We start from the raw sequence: 16,235 nt of genomic DNA, 5'->3' as shown, positions 1-16,235 counted from the left end.
AGCAAGAATAGGTCCCCATATATTCATCTTGCTATTAACTTCAAAACTATGAAGACATAAACATCACATAGAAAAGACAACATTCATATAGAAAAGACCTCATGTTGGAATCTCACCCAAGTCCTTTGATTATGTTAGAAAAGAAGAAATCACAAACTGAAGAAAGGTTTGAGAATGACTCGCAAGTTTGTGTTACTAGAACAGGAAATGAGACCACAAGAGCTTGTTACTTGTATAACAAAAAACAAAGAAGAAGAATAGCAAGAAATGTGTGCACATCACGTGAAAGAGTTAGATAAATATAGGAGACACACTTTTTGGTTTTTTCCTTTCTAAGTTTTTTTAAGAAATATGTTGAAGGATTAAATCTAGATAAATAATGTAGCCCATCATGGGGCAAAGAATCTATCCTATCAATAAAATAAAGAGTCAAGTTTTTATCTACTTTTGTCAATTTGTTTATTAATCACAAAACACCAACACCTTACTCATATAGATCCCAATACACACACTAGACACGACTCACACCATATATAGAGTGGATAAAGTCATAAGTATTTCCTGAATCAATACACACAATTGACAATTTCATTTTATACAAAGAATTCGCTAGCTCAAACATAAACCTTCACATATCAAAATCTCTAGCCATAATTCATCTCAGCCAGCAAAGAAATGTTACCTTAGGAAAGACAACTTCCGCTCTCGGATTTTCGGATCCTGGAAAAATCTGCAACGCATTACAATTCTGAAGATTAAACATCTAAGTAACGAATTTGACAAACCCAAATAACCACAGAAAAATAAAAAAAAACCCCATAGAACGAATAAAAAAAAATATTAAACATCTCGATCGGTCTTTGGTAATAATAAACCCAAATCCACGCATTACAATTTGAGGCAATTTGAGGAAGATGAAGTTACAAGCCCAACCTCGGTCTAACCCTGCCGCCCTCTCTTTTGGTAACCAAGAGAAACGACTACGAACAGTACATATAAAAGAAAAACCTAGGGTTGCTAACATGTGCCGGAATTACCTTTAATTAATAAAATAATCAATCCTGTATTCGTTCCATATAGAATAGACCAGATTGACGTTCCATATAGAATAATAGAACAGATCGACGTTACATATAGAATAGAACAGATCGACGTTATTGAGTACTACCATGTCAAGGAACTGAATACTCAGAGTTGCCAAACTGATGCAACTTCAGCTTTGATCCCGAGAAATAAGAAGCAGGTTTGTTCTGGGATTGTGGTGGTGTTTGATGGCTAGGCTTGCGTGAGGACCACAAGCTTTCTGGGAAAAATCTTTCCATGGGAGGTATAAGCGTCGATGATGATGCAGGTGAGTCTGCTGGCGAGCGAGTGAATATGCCCTTTTTCACTGTTTCTCTCCAGTAAAAAAAAAAAAGTATATAAATAAATAAAAAAAGGGTTAGGTAATAGAAGTAAGCAAGGGTTTGTAAATTTGGGGTATTAAGAACGCCAATTAAGCCTCCTTCTGAAGTATCCTAAATTTCAAGTTTAACCATATTTATCTGAATGTCACAGATTTACAAACAAGTAAGAGGGTTAAACGACAATGTGGTTTTTTAAAAGAAACGAAATAAAAACCGGATAGAAATCGCAGTCTTGATAACCACTACATATAAAAGAAAGATCTGAATGTCTCCATATGGTCACTGTTGTTACGCATCAATTTCCATGGACTGTTCTGTGTTGGAATTAGCAGCAGGTTGGTGAGAGGTGGATGGACCTGCTTCATCCGGCTTCTTCTGGATCATGGTAGTTTGGATCATGATAGTTGTGCAATTGTTGAAGGTTTTGGCGCAGATAAGGCCTTGATTCCACAGGCGAATCCTAAACACTCTCCACCACCTGGGCTCAAGCATCAAAACAAAGTTAAAACAAAATGTAATGATCCTCCCAACACATTTTTGGATCACATGATGGGTATATGGAAGACTATTATTACCAATCGAAAGACGGAGAACGTTTCAACTCTTCCTTGTGAAGTTTTGTAAACTCTTCACATGCCCAAGGAATATGTGCATCCGCGATCACCCTGGTCCCAAAGAAACACTCTTATCATCTTGTTCTATAATTCATGGAGAGGTGCATGGCATGATGAGGTAATATATATGTAAGATAGAAGGTAAATAGCTACCTTTGCTTTCTTATAAATATGTTCCAAAGAAACATGTATCGGTTTTGCTCTCTCCTCAAACCCGTAACACGTTCAAATCTCTGTGTATGTTTTCAAGAAATCATTAAAAAAGCTTACGGTGTATATTTCAGAACAGTAAATCAAGAAAGTGAATAAAAATTACCAGGCGTTCTTGAAGATCTAAAACATTATCATCAGTTTCATTATCGCTATCGTCATTAGACATTACTTCCTCAAAGGTCATTGGCTTCAAAAATGCAGCTTTGGTTAGTGAAATAAAACAAGAGACAGCATTTGCTACGTAAATCAAAGACATCAAACCACCTGCATTGTGTGGGAGTGATAGAACTGCCGACTCCTAAGACGCTCATGTCTGGAAACAAGTAAGAATCTTGGTTAATAAAAGTAAGAAGAAGATTATGTAAAAATAAGAACAGATAAATCACAAGAACATAATAACGTACCCTTTATCCTCGGATTGCTCTGCAGATAACTTTTTTCTCCTACTAGGTTCAGAAGACTCAGCAGGTAAATGTTTTCTCCCACTAACAGGAGACACCACAGGTTCAGAAGACTCAGCAACTAATTTTTTTTTCCCACTTGCAGGAGGCACCACAGGTTCAGAAGACTCGGCAACTAGTTTCTTTTTCCCTCTAACAGGTTCAGAAGACTCAGCAACTTGTTTCTTTCTCCCTTTAACAGGAGGCACCACAGTTTCAGAAGACTCAGCAGCTAGTTTCTTTCTCCCTTTAACAGGAGGTGCCAGAGGTTCAGAAGAAGACTCAGCAACTTGTTTTTTTCTCCTAGTAACAGGAGGCACCACAAGTTCAGAAGAAGACTCAGCAAATAACTTTCTTCTTTCACTAACCGGAGGCACCAGAGGTTCAGAACACTCAGCAATTAACTTTTTTCTCCCACTTACACGAGGCAACAGAGGTTCAGAAGACTCAGAAATTGGTTTTTTTCTCCCACTTACACGAGGCACCACAGGTTCAGAAAGCTCAGCAATTGACTTTTTCCTCCCACTAACACGAGGCAACAGAGGTTCAGAAGGCTCAGCAATTGACTTCTTTCTCCCACTAACACGAGGCACCACAGGTTCAGAAGGCTCAGCAACTTTCTTTCTCCCACTAACATGAGGCACCACAGGTTCAGAAGGCTCAGCAATTAACTTCTTTCTCCCATTTACACGAGGAACCACAGGTTCAGAAGGCTCAGCAACTAACTCCTTTCTCCCACTAACACGAGGCACCACAGGTTCAGAGGACTCAGCTATTGCTGGCTGAGTCGTAGTTAAAATGTCGCTAGTCTTCTCCGAAGACTCAGCAAACAACTCTGTTCTCTCACTAACAGGAGGCACCACAAGTGCAGAAGGCTCAGCTATTGCTGGTTGAGTCGTAGTTAAAACGTCGCTAGTCTTCTCCGGAGAATGAGCTCTTGGTGGCGATGAGACATTATCCTCGTTCGCATGACTAAGTTCATCATTTTCTGTGCTACGAGGTAACTCGTCTAAAGGCAACTTCAAAAAGCGTGGTTTAAGTCGCCTCCACATATCTCTTTCTCTTCTTCCCTTACGACGTTTTGAGCTGCATAGTTTATGGTTTTGCTTTAGGGAGATGATACTGAATTATACATAGGTAAAAACTAGAGTAAGGCGTTAGGAACTTTACACAAACATAAAAGGGTTGTATTGTGGATTTCCCAAATCATTTTTTAGCACCTGATACCAAAAAAAGAAACATCATGGTGAGTTCAATATTATGACTAATGTATCTGAAATGTTGCGTATGTATCAAGTTTCTTACTAACCCCAAATTGTAATGTTTCCGGTTTCAAACAGACATCAACTTCCGGGCCATGATCTTCTTCTGCCCGCTACAATAGGTATATAGAGTACTCGTTGTTACTTATAATTTCATGACAAAACACATAAAATAATGAATTATCTAAAATCACTAAAAGCAAAAACATACATAAAAGTCATAGTTAAAGGCGTCATGTGATGACTTCAAATGGAGTCCCAGGCCCTGTGCACAGACATAAGACATTTGTATTTTAGCAAATATATTATAGACTGAAACAGAATGACCATTGAAACATTTGAATGAATACGAAAGATATCATTCTAATTAGTTAGTGTTCGACCTCGTGGCCTCCACATGGCATCAAGCAAAATGGGCAAGAGAATTTTTCCACAACTGCATTTTGATACAGAAATGTATACATCAGTATATGATAAATTTTCAGATGAAACACAACGATCAAGACTCAAGAGACGACAAATTCTGAAAGGAAACAACCAATTAAAGAGATTCACCTTCAGCTTTTAGTGTTTTTTTGTTTCTCACATCCCTATAGTTGAATCTTATTGTCACTCTTGAATTTGACCTAAGCAAAATATACAAGTGTGGCATGAGCAGAGAAGAAGTCCTCCATGTACTAGAAAGAGAAGAGAACTATGCTAAAATACCACCAGAACATAATTTAGTTCCAACCACTAGTTTATGAAGGATTTTTGAAAACAAAACATAAAAAATGGTATTTTTGAGAACTTTCTTCTTTTTTTTTTGAAATAAAATCACTTCTGAAAGCATATAGAAAAATGACAAAGTTAAAATGAATGAAGAGATTCATACTTCTTTTTTTTCTTCCCTTTGATTATGTAGTTCAAACACCTTCGACGTAAATATGGCTGCATAAACAAAGAAAATTTTATTAATAACAAAACAGGAAATGTGGATACAAATACAAAATTAAAATAGATTTCCTGTAAATTATACTATTTTCTAATTAGTCAAAAGGAATCAAAATTTGCACATGAAGAATGAAGAACAATTGCTATAGCACAGTTCAAGAGATTAGAGTTGTTCTGATGAGCTAGAAAATATATATATTAAAAAATGTTTGAGAAAGAAATTAAAAAAGAGAATGCATACGTTCTTTTTTGAGCGAGTTCGAAGTTCTTTGTATACTGAGACAGGTTTGATATATTTAATGATATTTGCATCATCATCACCATTGTCATCATCATCGTCATCAGAAGAAATCACTACCACTTCCTTCTCCGGTTGGGACGTACTAGCCATCTGCTTGATTAATCTACGAGCATGCCATGACCATAAATATTGAATTAGAGTGTTATCGACGCAGTATATTTAGGAGAAATATCAGAAAAATCAACGAAACATGTTGTAGATCATAGGCGAAACTCCGATCGAGAATATCATCTAACCATGCATCTTTGGTTTACAGAACTTCATAAATTCAAAAAAAAAAAAAAAACACTTATCTACACAGAATACATTTTTTTTTTTTTTTTTTGCAATCACACAAAATACTTATTATTATTATTGAAATCAATTTCCGAGTCAGGCAATATATCCAAAAAAATAAAAATTGGTTGACGCTGAAAATACTTATAGAAAAATGGTAAATATGCAAACACATAATATATGTCCATTAATATGACTACGAAAAGACACATTCCGAAGAAGTCTCATCTTTTGATGTTAACTCTTCTCTCATTAGTGGCGCTTCATCACAAAAGTATATGCAACTTCACAACAAGATTTTGAGATGGATAGAACTTTATCATAAAACTTATATGCAACTTCACAAGTGACAATCAAATGAGATGGATTGAACTTTATCGTAAATTTTGTAAACAAAAAAAAATTAATGGATGAAGGAAAAAAAGAGAGAGGAGAAAACAAGAGGATACATATTTGCTGATATTTGCTCATGTTCATAAACCATAATCTATTAAATCTAACGATGCGAATTTAATATAATATATATCTACAACGATTTCATCTATCTTAAAACAAATTTATAAAAGAGAGATTTTGATTTACTTTTTTGTTTCGCACAGCGGAGTGAAGAAGCTTTGTTAGTATCAGAGAGATTCTCTTTTAGTAGCTAGAAGCTTCACTTTCGATGTTGACGGCATGCTTTCTCCAAAATCTTTATAGCATATTTATATAGAATAATATCCGAAAAACCCTAAAATAATGTACGATTGGACCTTAATATTGTTAAACTTCATAATTATGAAAATAATTTGGCCCAATATAAGTCCAATAAAATAGTTTCGTTTGTAAACTTTTTCCCTTCGGTTTGATAATCATTTTAAAATTAATCATTTTAATATAAGCATTTGGTTTACAAAAAAAAAAAAGGTTTTATAAAATCACATAAAATGGAAGGATATCTCTAATTTCAATATAAAACCAGAAGATAATTCTATACAAGAGAAGAATCAAGAATCCAAGAAAATTCTAAAAGAGCCAAATAGCATAATGATGAGTAGTAAGATAGTATCAACAATCTTTCAAATACATACTAACGGAAATATATATTGTGTTACCTTACTACATTATGACTTTGAAACGAAATCCATATCTTCTGATCTTGTCGAAACAATCTTGCCAATCGCGATAATACTTCTACACAAGAAACCAAGACTAATTGGAGAGGTAAAGAAGGTTCAAACATTGTGAATTTGCTCCAACCACAACCATTATAAAATGTCATCCAGTTCCCGCCATTTGTTGGCAAGTAAAGATTTCAAAAGAGTGTGTGTGTGTAACACATTGTATTACAAAACGTTTCTATGTTTTAAAAAATTTAATTATACAGTAAAACCTCTATAAATTAATACTCTATAAATTAATAAACACTATAAATTAATAAATTTTGCTGGTCCCAAGTCGGGCCAGTATAAAAATTAACAATATTCGATAAGATAATAAGATAATAATTTTTTCGAAATCTCCTTATAAAATATGGTCCCAATAATATCATAAATTAATAATTATGTAAATATATATATATATATATATACTGATATAATAGTGTATGTTTCTCCTAAAGCTCAATTCTATAGAACAATTGTAATGTTGTATTTTCAACCTATAATGATATCTCTAAAATATTTTATAACATGTCATACAAATAATTAAATTTAAAGTTTTAATTTTTAGATATGCATCATTTACAATTTGATAATTTGACAGATTATTAAAATAGGAGAATTGATATTATTATTCATAGATTTGAATTTATGTGTCTCATGTGTATAAGTCAATTTGTCTATAATATTTGTAATTTATTGTAAATAGTGCTTTCTAAATATTACAAGTTCAATTCCTAAACCATAAAATTTATAACATCCGAAAGTTTAATCTTATTTTGCTATAGTTGTTCCAATTCATAATTTTTTAAAAAATAAACAATTAAAAATATATCTATAAATTAATAATTATTAATTTACACTATAAAATAATAATTATTAATTTATAGATAAATTAATATCACTATAAATTAATAAAATGTTTTAGTCCCAACATTATTAATTTATAGAGGTTTTACTGTATATACCAAATTAAATAAATAACACAATTAATTGGTAAGATTTTGCCGGGAAGAACGCGTAAGGTTTGACATTCAAAGGGTAAAAATGTCAATTCAATAATCAAATTCATTCTATATATAGAAGTTTTCTCCTTGTGAAGCGCGTAAAGTGTGTGAAAAGAAGAAGATGCGTCGATCGGCGAGCGCCTCCATAGTTTCCGACCAACTCTCAGCGAGTTCTCCGTCACCGCCACCTTCTCCACCGCCACGAATTCAAACCGCTGAAGATTCAGATGACGATCAGCTTCTTCTGCCTAGGTACGATCCAAGCTCTCATCCAGGGAAGAAGAAGAAGAACAAATCGCGACTCAGATCCGCCGAGAATGCTATCCACTTCATTCCAATCGTACTCATCCTCTGCGCCGTCATACTCTGGCTGTTTTCTAATCCAATTTCGATTAATGAAACCTAACCCTATAGTATAGTCTCTGTTGTAATTTACGTTTCCTTTTTTTTGGTTTGATTTTGTTCGCAGTAGCAATGATCAAACAGTGAAGATTACAGAGTTTGATTACTCTGTTCAAGCTTTACTCTGTTCTTGTTTAGACAATTACACAACATTGTATTATTCTTTTACATTAAATCACATAGTTTTATATATTTATCTTCTATCCAATGGAACCATATGGTTTTAAGATCTTACTATACAGACAAGATCAGATTTTTAAACTATCATAGAGAGGTTCACATTCGAAGTTTGTGTGTTCAAGCATTGGTCCAAGCTTCACTAACTTTGCTATGACGATATTGTTTCTAATGGAACACACTAGAGGATTGTCCCATTGCAGGAGTGCTCCGACTAGGTTTGCACGTACTGTCAACGGGAATGCTCGAGACCATCTTTCACTCCCGTATGATTCCATTGCTGCTTCAACTGATTCACTCCCTCCGTTCATTGCACTGGCAAGTTTATTAGCTAGAACAACTGAATCTTCCAAGGCGCAGCAAGCACCTTGTCCAAGATTTGGAGTCATTGGGTGCCAAGCATCTCCAACAAGAACCACTCTGCCTTTTGATGCTGGAGGAGCAATTCCAGGCCATAGCCACCTGTCTACAAGAGGAGTTCTGCTGATTGTTTCATCAGGTGTTAGATCGATGAGGTTTTGCAGATCTTCAGGCCAGGTACTAACCATCTCTTTTGCTTGTTTCTTTAGGATAGCTGGATCTGTAATTTTTGGCCCTGCATGGATGTCTCAAGATTAATGATATAGGAAATGAAAGAAGGGAGTTATCTTTGTGGAATGGTGTAAAAATCTACCTAGAGATGGGCTGTTGAAACAAATGAACCAGTATACTTTTGTTGCAGATACAGGTACATATCCAGCTCGAAGCCCTCTACCGTATATGTAATTCACCCTTTTCTGAAATGGCTGTCCATTTGGATAGTACCCGAGGCCACGGAAAGCACAATGACCAACATATTTCGGCTCACTAAACCCCATCCACGTTGCAACTTTAGACCGGGTACCATCACAACCAATAACAATCTATTCAAAGAACATACATCATCAAATCAGCCAAGGCACATATCTTCTGGTTATCATAATAGCTTAGTGCATAGTGATGTCTGATTTACTTTATAAACACATAATTCTATGCTCGGAGCCTTAAGAGAAGAGCTCATGGAACAATACCTTTGCAAGCAACCGGGTTCCATCTCCAAGTTGAAGGAGGGTGTCACCATTGGCATTGCTTTGTATACTTTCCAGTTTTGAGGAAAACCGAATGGCATGTGGAGGAAGCTGGCTTGCAAGTGTCTCCAAGAGTACCCGCCGCTCCACTGCCCGAACTTCTTGGCTATACAAGACATATGCTTTGGTTACTTCTACAGACATGAATCAAGTGAAATGCTTTATTATCCAACAAGTTTTGAAGTAGTTACCTTTGATCTTCGTCTTTGAATTTGAAAGAACGAAGCTCACTTCCATCTTCCTTCTTCACTACCATCCTGCTCAGCTGATCATACCAACAAACTCAGGTAAAAGTAAAGTAAAACCAAGAACAAATTTCACTTATTGGATCACTGTTGTCACATATTTAGAAGACCGAATCATAGTTATGATCTCTACAATACGGGCAGAAAGAACTGTACCCTTCGATTTCAAGAAACTGCGTTCGGAGTTGAGGCCCAACAGAGATGGCGTCAAGAACGCGCCAACCATTCTTGAATAGCGTCAGCGATGTTCCTCCCGTCCGAAGCGACTCTGCCTGCTCCAGCACGACCGACCCGATTCCTAGCCTAAACCCGTCAACAAAGTCTCCAGTTCAGTGGCTCTTGAGTTTCAAGAAAATTCAAAGAACCAATTTTTATAATTCGGACTTACCGGTGAAGAGAAACGGCGGTGGCAAGTCCACCAATCCCGGCGCCGACGATCACTACATTCTCCTCTTGGTCACCATCGCTTGTTTGGGCTCTGGTCAGTGCTAAACAAATAGGTTTTGATCTAGTTCCAACCGGGAACCATCTGTTGCTTCTGCCCAAGGATTGAAGAGGATAGCTCGGAAACAGAAGGGACATAGCCATGGCCGGACGTTTCAAGAAGAGGACAAATGGATATGCTTATTCAATTAAACCTCAGCCATAAATAGTGTAGACTTCAAACTTTCTAATCTGTAGTCATTATGAAGCCACGACTCAAGCAAATATTTTGAGGGGCATATGTATTGGTCACATTTGAGCTTCGTTCTTTACAACAACAACAAAAAAAAACGCAAGTGACATATTTTGTCCATATTGGCATAGGCTTTGTTCTCAATATGATATCAACAAAAAAATTTCTAAAACATATTGAGAGTGACTCTTTGGTTCCTATCTGTGTTAAGAGGAGGAAGCAGGAACATATTTGCCAACATATCCAAAACCAACAACGAAGAAGGCTAATGACTGAAATAGAAGGTATACATATAGTGTGTTCTTCCCGTAGATGATGTCGTAGATTCCGCAGGACAACAGGTAAGCTCCAACCAGTAGCTCCAGCAAGTGCACCCTGGTTGCAACAAGATTATAATATCCATCAGTTTACGCTCTGACTCGGTTAAGGCTTCAGTTTGAAAGAAATGTTTGTTTACGTACCTCTCTCTGAATCTGACGTTAGGTACTTGTGGAATCAGCTTCGTCTTGAGGGCATCACCTGATTTCTCCGTCACAACCCATTCTTGTACTCTTCCTGTTTCTAACAGCCCCATGACCAGAGCCTTTGTTCGAACCAGGGACATTGAATTCTCGAACAGAACCCAGAATGCCAATAGGTGGATTGATCTGTTAACATAATAAAGGATTAATAATGTGACAAGAGAGAGGAAAGACGATAAGTTATATAGAAAGAGTAAAAGAGGACACCTTAGTCTACCGATTGCGATAAAGAGAGTGATCAGAGAAGGAAGATAAAACGCAGCCCATTTCGGAACTGTGACTTCTGGGAACAAAACAGTTGCTGGCAAGATAACACAGTAGAAGCAGAATGTGAGGACGTGAGCCACGATCTTCCGGATGAAGAAGAAGCTGTACAACATATACAACTTCTTCCACAGAGAAACATTTTCGCTTCTTAGTATTTTTCCAGCCATTTTCCTGAATAGATTCGCAGGGCCACAAGTCCATCGATGCTGCTGGCTACGCAAGGCGTTGAAGGAGCAAGGCAACTCACTTTTTACCTACAGATTATGCATTGTAAAAATGTTTCAAAATTAAAACGTCCAACCAAAGAAACCAACAAAGGAGAGGAATCCTTCTATCTATACCTTGAGATCATCGATATATAGCAACTTCCAGCCTCTCAGTGTAGCTCGTACAGCTAAGTCCATGTCTTCTACTGTTGTCTGGTCATTCCACCCCCCTGACTCAATCAGCGCTGAGATTCTCCAGACACCTGCTGTTCCTGTAATAGTTTCAGACAATTTAAAACAGAAGCTTCATTGAGAAGAAAAAGAAAAGCAAAATGAGAATGCCATAATCAATACCGTTGAACCCAAAGAAAGCAAATGTTGAAGATCCAACTTGCTGCTCTACTGTAAAGTGGTAACTTAAAGACATCTCCTGCAATCTCGTCATCATGCACTGATCCGCGTTCACTGAGATTATTAGCAAAAGCAAACTCTCATTTACCAATTATAGATTTGTGAAGAAAAAAAAGAAAGAGAAAGGTGTCTTAAGGAATGTTACCAAACTCCCACCGGCCTTGTACAAGTGCTAACTTGGCATTGTGAATTAAGAAAGGAACAGTGCGGAGGAGGAAGTCAGGATCAGGCTGGAAATCAGCATCAAAGATAGCAACATAGTCGCACTGCTTCACATAGCTATGCTTCATTCCTTCTCTCAGAGCACCAGCTTTGTATCCGTTCCTGTTGTCCCTAATCTCAAACGTTATGTTGACGCCTTCTTTAGACCATCTCTCACACTCCTTTTTCACCAATTCCTGTTTCCTTCCATCATTGCCACATAACCAAAATGTTAAGGAATTTACTTTATCGGAACACAAAATCATAAGGCCAAAACACAGACCCTTAGATGAAAAAAGGACAAGTGTCGATAGAGGTTTACAAGGACCTTACTGGCTGGATCTGTAGAATCATCAAGCACTTGAATTATAAGACGATTCGATGGCCACGAGATTTTGCAAGCAGCTGCAATTGATTGCTCACAAACCTACCAAACACAACAACATCCCACCAAATGAGTTCGATTCACAAACCAATCACTGGAAAAAAAAATAGTTGCTGGCAGCTGGTTGCTGGCTTGCTGCTTTAGATTGTTTTCACCTCTTTTTCATTGTACATAGGCATTTGCACAAGAACCATAGGGTAGGTAGCACTGCCACACTCAACATCATCCTCCATAGCTTCCCATTTGTAAATCTTCGCAGGTTTTCTCTTGAACAACTTGACATACAGAACGACGATTCCCATGTACATAACCTCAACGAAGAGCATAACAGACATGATCAAGCATATAGCCACCAGGAACTTGAAGACAGGTACAACAACAACAGCCCTGATTTGCTCCCACCATAGTCCAATTCGAGCAATGATATCTCCAAATGTAGGAAAAGATTTGACGGCATTGAATAATGCCACGGATGCTTTAGAACTTCCAACTTGAGACTTCAATGAGAGGTAAAAGAGAAGACGATTAAAACAAACAAAACAAAAATTATTGAATCCGCAAATCTAGGAGAAGTAACCAGATAAAAGATTAGGTATTTAGAACAAGATGGATTAGATCAGATCTAAAGCAATGTAGTAAGCAAGAAACAAGAGAGACGAAATGGTGTTTACCACAAATTAGTCAAAATCAACAGTAACCCAAAGATAAAAATCAATCCTTTTGTAAAGAAAAGTCCAAATTGAAGTCAATAGCAAGAAACCCAGATTAAAAAAATGGTAATAACAAAAAAAGAGAGAATCAAAAGCAGTCGTAGGTAACAAGCAAAATGCAACATTCGTCAATGAGGGGGAACGAACGAACCAGTGAGCCAAGAGAGGAGGAGAACGTGTCGTGAGGAAGGAGACGGTGAAGAGACATTGGGGAATATGATCTCTCTCTCTCTCTCTCCACAACCACAAGTGAGTCAGTCTCTTCCACGAATAGTCTTCTGCTTCGTGGTCGATAAAAGCTCTCTCGTCGTTTCTCTTTCGAAGAGTCCAACTGGATATTTCTCAATAGGCCAAGTGGGGCTAAGCTGCTAATAAGCTCTTCGTTGTCATTTTTTTTTTTTGTTTTTTATTGTATGAATTATTCTCAAATTCTTTTGTTTTCTTCTTCATCTCTTTAAATTATTTGTTACAAAATATTCGTTGGCTATCCATCAACATTATGGTTAATGGCCAAAAAAACTGATAACTACTTAACGCGAACCACGTTGGAAAACTGTAGACACGACATTTACACTCTTTTACATAAATGACAAGCTTTTTAATAAATACACATCTTTACTATTTTGTTTTTGTAAACTTATTAAAAAAACATTCTCAAAACTATGTTAATAATAGTTTATATGGTATCTGATCTATATGTCAGATACACATACCAATCCTTTGAGAAAACTATATCTATGGAAGATAATTTTTTGATTCGAAACCTTTGTATTCATGAGTGTCAGAGATCCAAACCATTAATTTTTTTTTTTCTCTGAAAAGAGAAAATTGTTAATTACAAAAGAATAGTAAAAAATTAAGTGAAATGAAAGTTCATTGAGAAACAATCCTGTGATGAAAGAAATATCGTTTAGAGCACTCAGAATTGTGATCTTCGCAAAGAGCTAACTAGACTAGTAAACCTTTTAGTTAATTAGGAGTTTAGTGGTCAGACTAAAAATGAAAAGAGATTGTTTTACATTTAGTGAGTTATATATTTTTTCATAATTCATATTGAGATCAATGAAATTGTTTTTTACATTCGTCTTTCTGATTAATATATAACGTAAATTATTATCCTAAAAGATTTACATTAGAAAGTAGAATTAATACATCGATATCTAAATGCAGAAAACGGTGAGCATTTTGGTTTTAATAAGTGATCTTCATTTTAGTTTTCCGGTTATGGAAAACGGTTAAAGAGCAATAGAGACAACTATATTCGATTCATATTCACGTTCTATTATAAAGAAAGCCTACCCTACCCACCCATAAGGGCAGGGTCCTTGTGACACAGAGAAGCTTTTGTAGTGATAATGTGATATGCAGTAAAAGGTAAGAATAGAGATGAAAAAAACACTTAACCCACCCACCAATAATAATATTTTCCCTTCGACCTCTCTTTGACCACTATAATAATCCTTTGACCACACTCTCTCTTAAATCTACCTCCACCCTTTTACCACTAGCCTCACTAACGCGTACACTTCCAAACTCCACATTCCATCATCAACGTTAAAGACAACTTTTTAACTGCATGATTAAATGATCCATTAATTACTCCATGACAAGCTAGCATAGTTGATGGGTCTATACTTTATATGCTAATGCTACCATAGTTACAAATCAAGATTCATATATTTACATATCTACATCCTAACTAATCATCAACTTAACTAAAACATCTAGTCAATACAATTTTAATGGTAGACCTCCTTGATGATTGTGATTTGTTATGGCAAAGACGAAGAAGAAGCCAAAGCAAGAATGGAAGTTGCGAGTTGATTAATGGCGTCCACCAAACCACTCATACATTGTCTGTTTATATCAGCTTTCGATTCCTCCATCTTTAGTCTTCTCTCTTGCAGCCTCATCACTTCCTTATGCCTCATCTCTTGTCTCTCCTCACTCTGTTTTATCATTTGTGCGATCACCAACGCGCTTCTCGATATTGCCGCTCCAACCATAACCTCCGCATCCTCACTCTCTCCTTGCGCGGTCGTCGTTTCTCCCGGCGTTGTTGTTCTCCTTCGCTTCGCCGCTGATGTGTCTGAATACTCACTTTTGTTAGTCTGAATACTCACTCGTACTACTTCATTGTTATGAGTTAAGAAGAGAGATAAAACGAAACGGTACCTACTGTGGGCTGTATAGGCTCAGCGTGAAATGTGAAGGGTGGAGGTTGAGGCGGTGGAGGATGTGATAAGACTAGAGGTTGTTGCGGCGGTGGTGACTGAAGAGATAACACAATAGTAGTCGGGATTTGATGCATCGGCTGAGCCATCATCGGAGCTACAAATCCTTGGCACACTCTTAGGATCTGGCCACCGTTACCGTATGGAAGAGTCTTTTTCTCGACAAGCTCAGCCAAAGCGTCGTATATACGAGACAACATATTACTCGGCAAGCTCCTCTCTTTCCTCTCACTCTTCTCCATCTTCCAGTATGACGCCGGCCGAGAGGAAGAAGAGCCGGTGTTAAAAGAAGATTCTATTCTTGATCTCTCGTACTCTCTGATCTTCTTGTAACCCCTCATGAGATTGTCCCACTTATCGTTGCACTGGTTCTGGTTCCTCTGACATCCTCTTCTCCAACAATACTCCTCTATCCACTTCCACCGGAGCTCCATAGATTTGTTTCTGTTTTCCGGTTTTTTCTCCGACCGCCGCACACGTCTCTCCTCTTCCATCTTCTTGGCTTCTATGAGCACCAAGGTCTCACTCACAGTCCAGTTTCCTTTCCTATACTCTCTCATAACCATCTCTCTGGCTCCACCACCCGATGGTTCAGCCATATGTGTGCCTTTTTATGGATTTACCAAGAGGTAGCCATACGTGTGCCTTTGAATCTTGAATTTTCAAGAACTAGAAAGAGAAATAAACAAGTGTTGGAGAAAGGGGGAGAAGAAAAGGATGAGAGCGAGGACCGGTCAAAATCTTTTGTTTTGTAGTACTAAAGATTGTCACCAAGTTCGAAAAGACAGTGGTTGCAATAATGAATGAGAAAAGAAAAATAATACTAGTAGAAGCAATGCTTCTTATTAACAAATAACAACACCTTTTTCTCATTTACCTTTCTTATTTAAATGTTTCCTGTTTCTAGTTTGTTATGGCCTCATGGGAGTACTCTACATGTGAATCTTAGGATCTAAACTGAGTAACTGGTACAAGTAAACGAATTGAAAGCTTAGACAACAATTTTAAAATCGAACACTCAATCAATCGACTTAGTTAAATCTAACAAAGAACCATAACAAAGTAGGTTCACCGTACGGGTGATGCATAAGTGTAGAGAGTGA

The 16,235-nt window shown here is 36.9% G+C and overlaps 5 protein-coding genes across 10 annotated transcripts; 1 reads left to right on the top strand and 4 right to left on the bottom strand.

The window, feature by feature from the left end:
• Positions 1-1,473: 1,473 nt before the first annotated feature.
• LOC104699251 (polycomb group protein FERTILIZATION-INDEPENDENT SEED 2-like) lies at positions 1,474-6,160 on the bottom strand. The gene is made up of 14 exons (XM_019246397.2): positions 6,028-6,160; positions 5,110-5,272; positions 4,810-4,865; positions 4,491-4,561; positions 4,319-4,371; positions 4,147-4,200; positions 3,983-4,048; positions 3,844-3,893; positions 2,638-3,759; positions 2,498-2,546; positions 2,337-2,420; positions 2,174-2,253; positions 1,982-2,071; positions 1,474-1,884 (listed from the first exon to the last, which is right to left on the bottom strand). Exons 2-14 carry the CDS (start codon positions 5,257-5,259, stop codon positions 1,695-1,697), a joined length of 2,115 nt encoding a protein of 704 aa, XP_019101942.2. The 5' UTR covers positions 5,260-5,272; positions 6,028-6,160; the 3' UTR covers positions 1,474-1,694.
• A 1,535-nt stretch (positions 6,161-7,695) lies between these two features.
• On the top strand, positions 7,696-8,201 carry LOC104792329 (uncharacterized). Its single transcript, XM_010518459.2, has one exon. It carries the CDS (start codon positions 7,713-7,715, stop codon positions 7,995-7,997), a length of 285 nt encoding a protein of 94 aa, XP_010516761.1. The 5' UTR covers positions 7,696-7,712; the 3' UTR covers positions 7,998-8,201.
• On the bottom strand, positions 8,127-10,244 carry LOC104792331 (monooxygenase 2). 2 transcript variants are annotated; one of them, XM_010518460.3, is made up of 6 exons: positions 9,910-10,244; positions 9,678-9,824; positions 9,468-9,533; positions 9,220-9,382; positions 8,844-9,072; positions 8,127-8,765 (listed from the first exon to the last, which is right to left on the bottom strand). In XM_010518460.3, the coding sequence occupies exons 1-6, from the start codon at positions 10,107-10,109 to the stop codon at positions 8,242-8,244; spliced, it is 1,329 nt and encodes a 442-aa protein (XP_010516762.2). In that variant the 5' UTR covers positions 10,110-10,244; the 3' UTR covers positions 8,127-8,241. The 2 variants fall into 2 exon arrangements, with proteins under 2 accessions (XP_010516762.2, XP_010516763.2); XM_010518461.2 differs by having other exon boundaries at positions 9,468-9,541; positions 9,910-10,217.
• LOC104792332 (glucomannan 4-beta-mannosyltransferase 7) lies at positions 10,206-13,328 on the bottom strand. 4 transcript variants are annotated; one of them, XM_010518462.3, is made up of 9 exons: positions 13,050-13,328; positions 12,344-12,685; positions 12,132-12,230; positions 11,748-12,000; positions 11,546-11,656; positions 11,327-11,463; positions 10,926-11,239; positions 10,659-10,844; positions 10,206-10,572 (listed from the first exon to the last, which is right to left on the bottom strand). In XM_010518462.3, the coding sequence occupies exons 1-9, from the start codon at positions 13,104-13,106 to the stop codon at positions 10,404-10,406; spliced, it is 1,668 nt and encodes a 555-aa protein (XP_010516764.2). In that variant the 5' UTR covers positions 13,107-13,328; the 3' UTR covers positions 10,206-10,403. The 4 variants fall into 4 exon arrangements, with proteins under 4 accessions (XP_010516764.2, XP_019102477.1, XP_019102476.1 ...); XM_019246932.2 differs by having other exon boundaries at positions 11,748-12,007; positions 12,137-12,230; positions 13,050-13,324; XM_019246931.2 differs by having other exon boundaries at positions 12,137-12,230; positions 13,050-13,242.
• Positions 13,329-14,463: 1,135 nt separating this feature from the next.
• Positions 14,464-16,011, bottom strand: LOC104792327 (uncharacterized). 2 transcript variants are annotated; one of them, XM_010518454.3, is made up of 2 exons: positions 15,074-16,011; positions 14,464-14,987 (listed from the first exon to the last, which is right to left on the bottom strand). In XM_010518454.3, the coding sequence occupies exons 1-2, from the start codon at positions 15,729-15,731 to the stop codon at positions 14,671-14,673; spliced, it is 975 nt and encodes a 324-aa protein (XP_010516756.1). In that variant the 5' UTR covers positions 15,732-16,011; the 3' UTR covers positions 14,464-14,670. The 2 variants fall into 2 exon arrangements, with proteins under 2 accessions (XP_010516756.1, XP_087310616.1); XM_087454490.1 differs by having other exon boundaries at positions 15,078-16,011.
• Between the last annotated feature and the right edge of the window lie 224 nt (positions 16,012-16,235).

Source organism: Camelina sativa, chromosome 6, assembly GCF_030686135.1.
Source record: "Camelina sativa cultivar CO46 ecotype springtype chromosome 6, ASM3068613v1".
In the NCBI taxonomy this organism is placed as follows: domain Eukaryota; kingdom Viridiplantae; phylum Streptophyta; class Magnoliopsida; order Brassicales; family Brassicaceae; genus Camelina; species Camelina sativa.
The sequence above is the reverse complement of the archived record's forward strand: the minus strand, read 5'-3'. Positions and strand labels throughout refer to the sequence as shown.

Excerpts from the sequence above, each read along its gene's own strand:
- LOC104699251 (XM_019246397.2), bottom strand. The coding sequence starts at position 5,259 with ATGGCTAGTACGTCCCAACCGGAGAAGGAAGTGGTAGTGATTTCTTCT. Across the intron at positions 4,562-4,809 it reads AAAGGGAAGAAAAAAAAGAA|GTCAAATTCAAGAGTGACAA; the intron begins GTATGAATCTCT and ends TATTTTGCTTAG. Across the intron at positions 4,049-4,146 it reads CCTTTAACTATGACTTTTAT|CGGGCAGAAGAAGATCATGG; the intron begins GTATGTTTTTGC and ends TACCTATTGTAG.
- LOC104792329 (XM_010518459.2), top strand. The coding sequence starts at position 7,713 with ATGCGTCGATCGGCGAGCGCCTCCATAGTTTCCGACCAACTCTCAGCG.
- LOC104792331 (XM_010518460.3), bottom strand. The coding sequence starts at position 10,109 with ATGGCTATGTCCCTTCTGTTTCCGAGCTATCCTCTTCAATCCTTGGGC. Across the intron at positions 9,383-9,467 it reads TTCAAAGACGAAGATCAAAG|CCAAGAAGTTCGGGCAGTGG; the intron begins GTAACTACTTCA and ends TGTCTTGTATAG. Across the intron at positions 8,766-8,843 it reads TTTCAACAGCCCATCTCTAG|GGCCAAAAATTACAGATCCA; the intron begins GTAGATTTTTAC and ends ACATCCATGCAG.
- LOC104792332 (XM_019246930.2), bottom strand. The coding sequence starts at position 13,106 with ATGTCTCTTCACCGTCTCCTTCCTCACGACACGTTCTCCTCCTCTCTT. Across the intron at positions 12,231-12,343 it reads CTATGTACAATGAAAAAGAG|GTTTGTGAGCAATCAATTGC; the intron begins GTGAAAACAATC and ends TGTGTTTGGTAG. Across the intron at positions 10,573-10,658 it reads AACGTCAGATTCAGAGAGAG|GGTGCACTTGCTGGAGCTAC; the intron begins GTACGTAAACAA and ends TGTTGCAACCAG.
- LOC104792327 (XM_010518454.3), bottom strand. The coding sequence starts at position 15,731 with ATGGCTGAACCATCGGGTGGTGGAGCCAGAGAGATGGTTATGAGAGAG. Across the intron at positions 14,988-15,073 it reads GCCTATACAGCCCACAGTAG|ACACATCAGCGGCGAAGCGA; the intron begins GTACCGTTTCGT and ends GTGAGTATTCAG.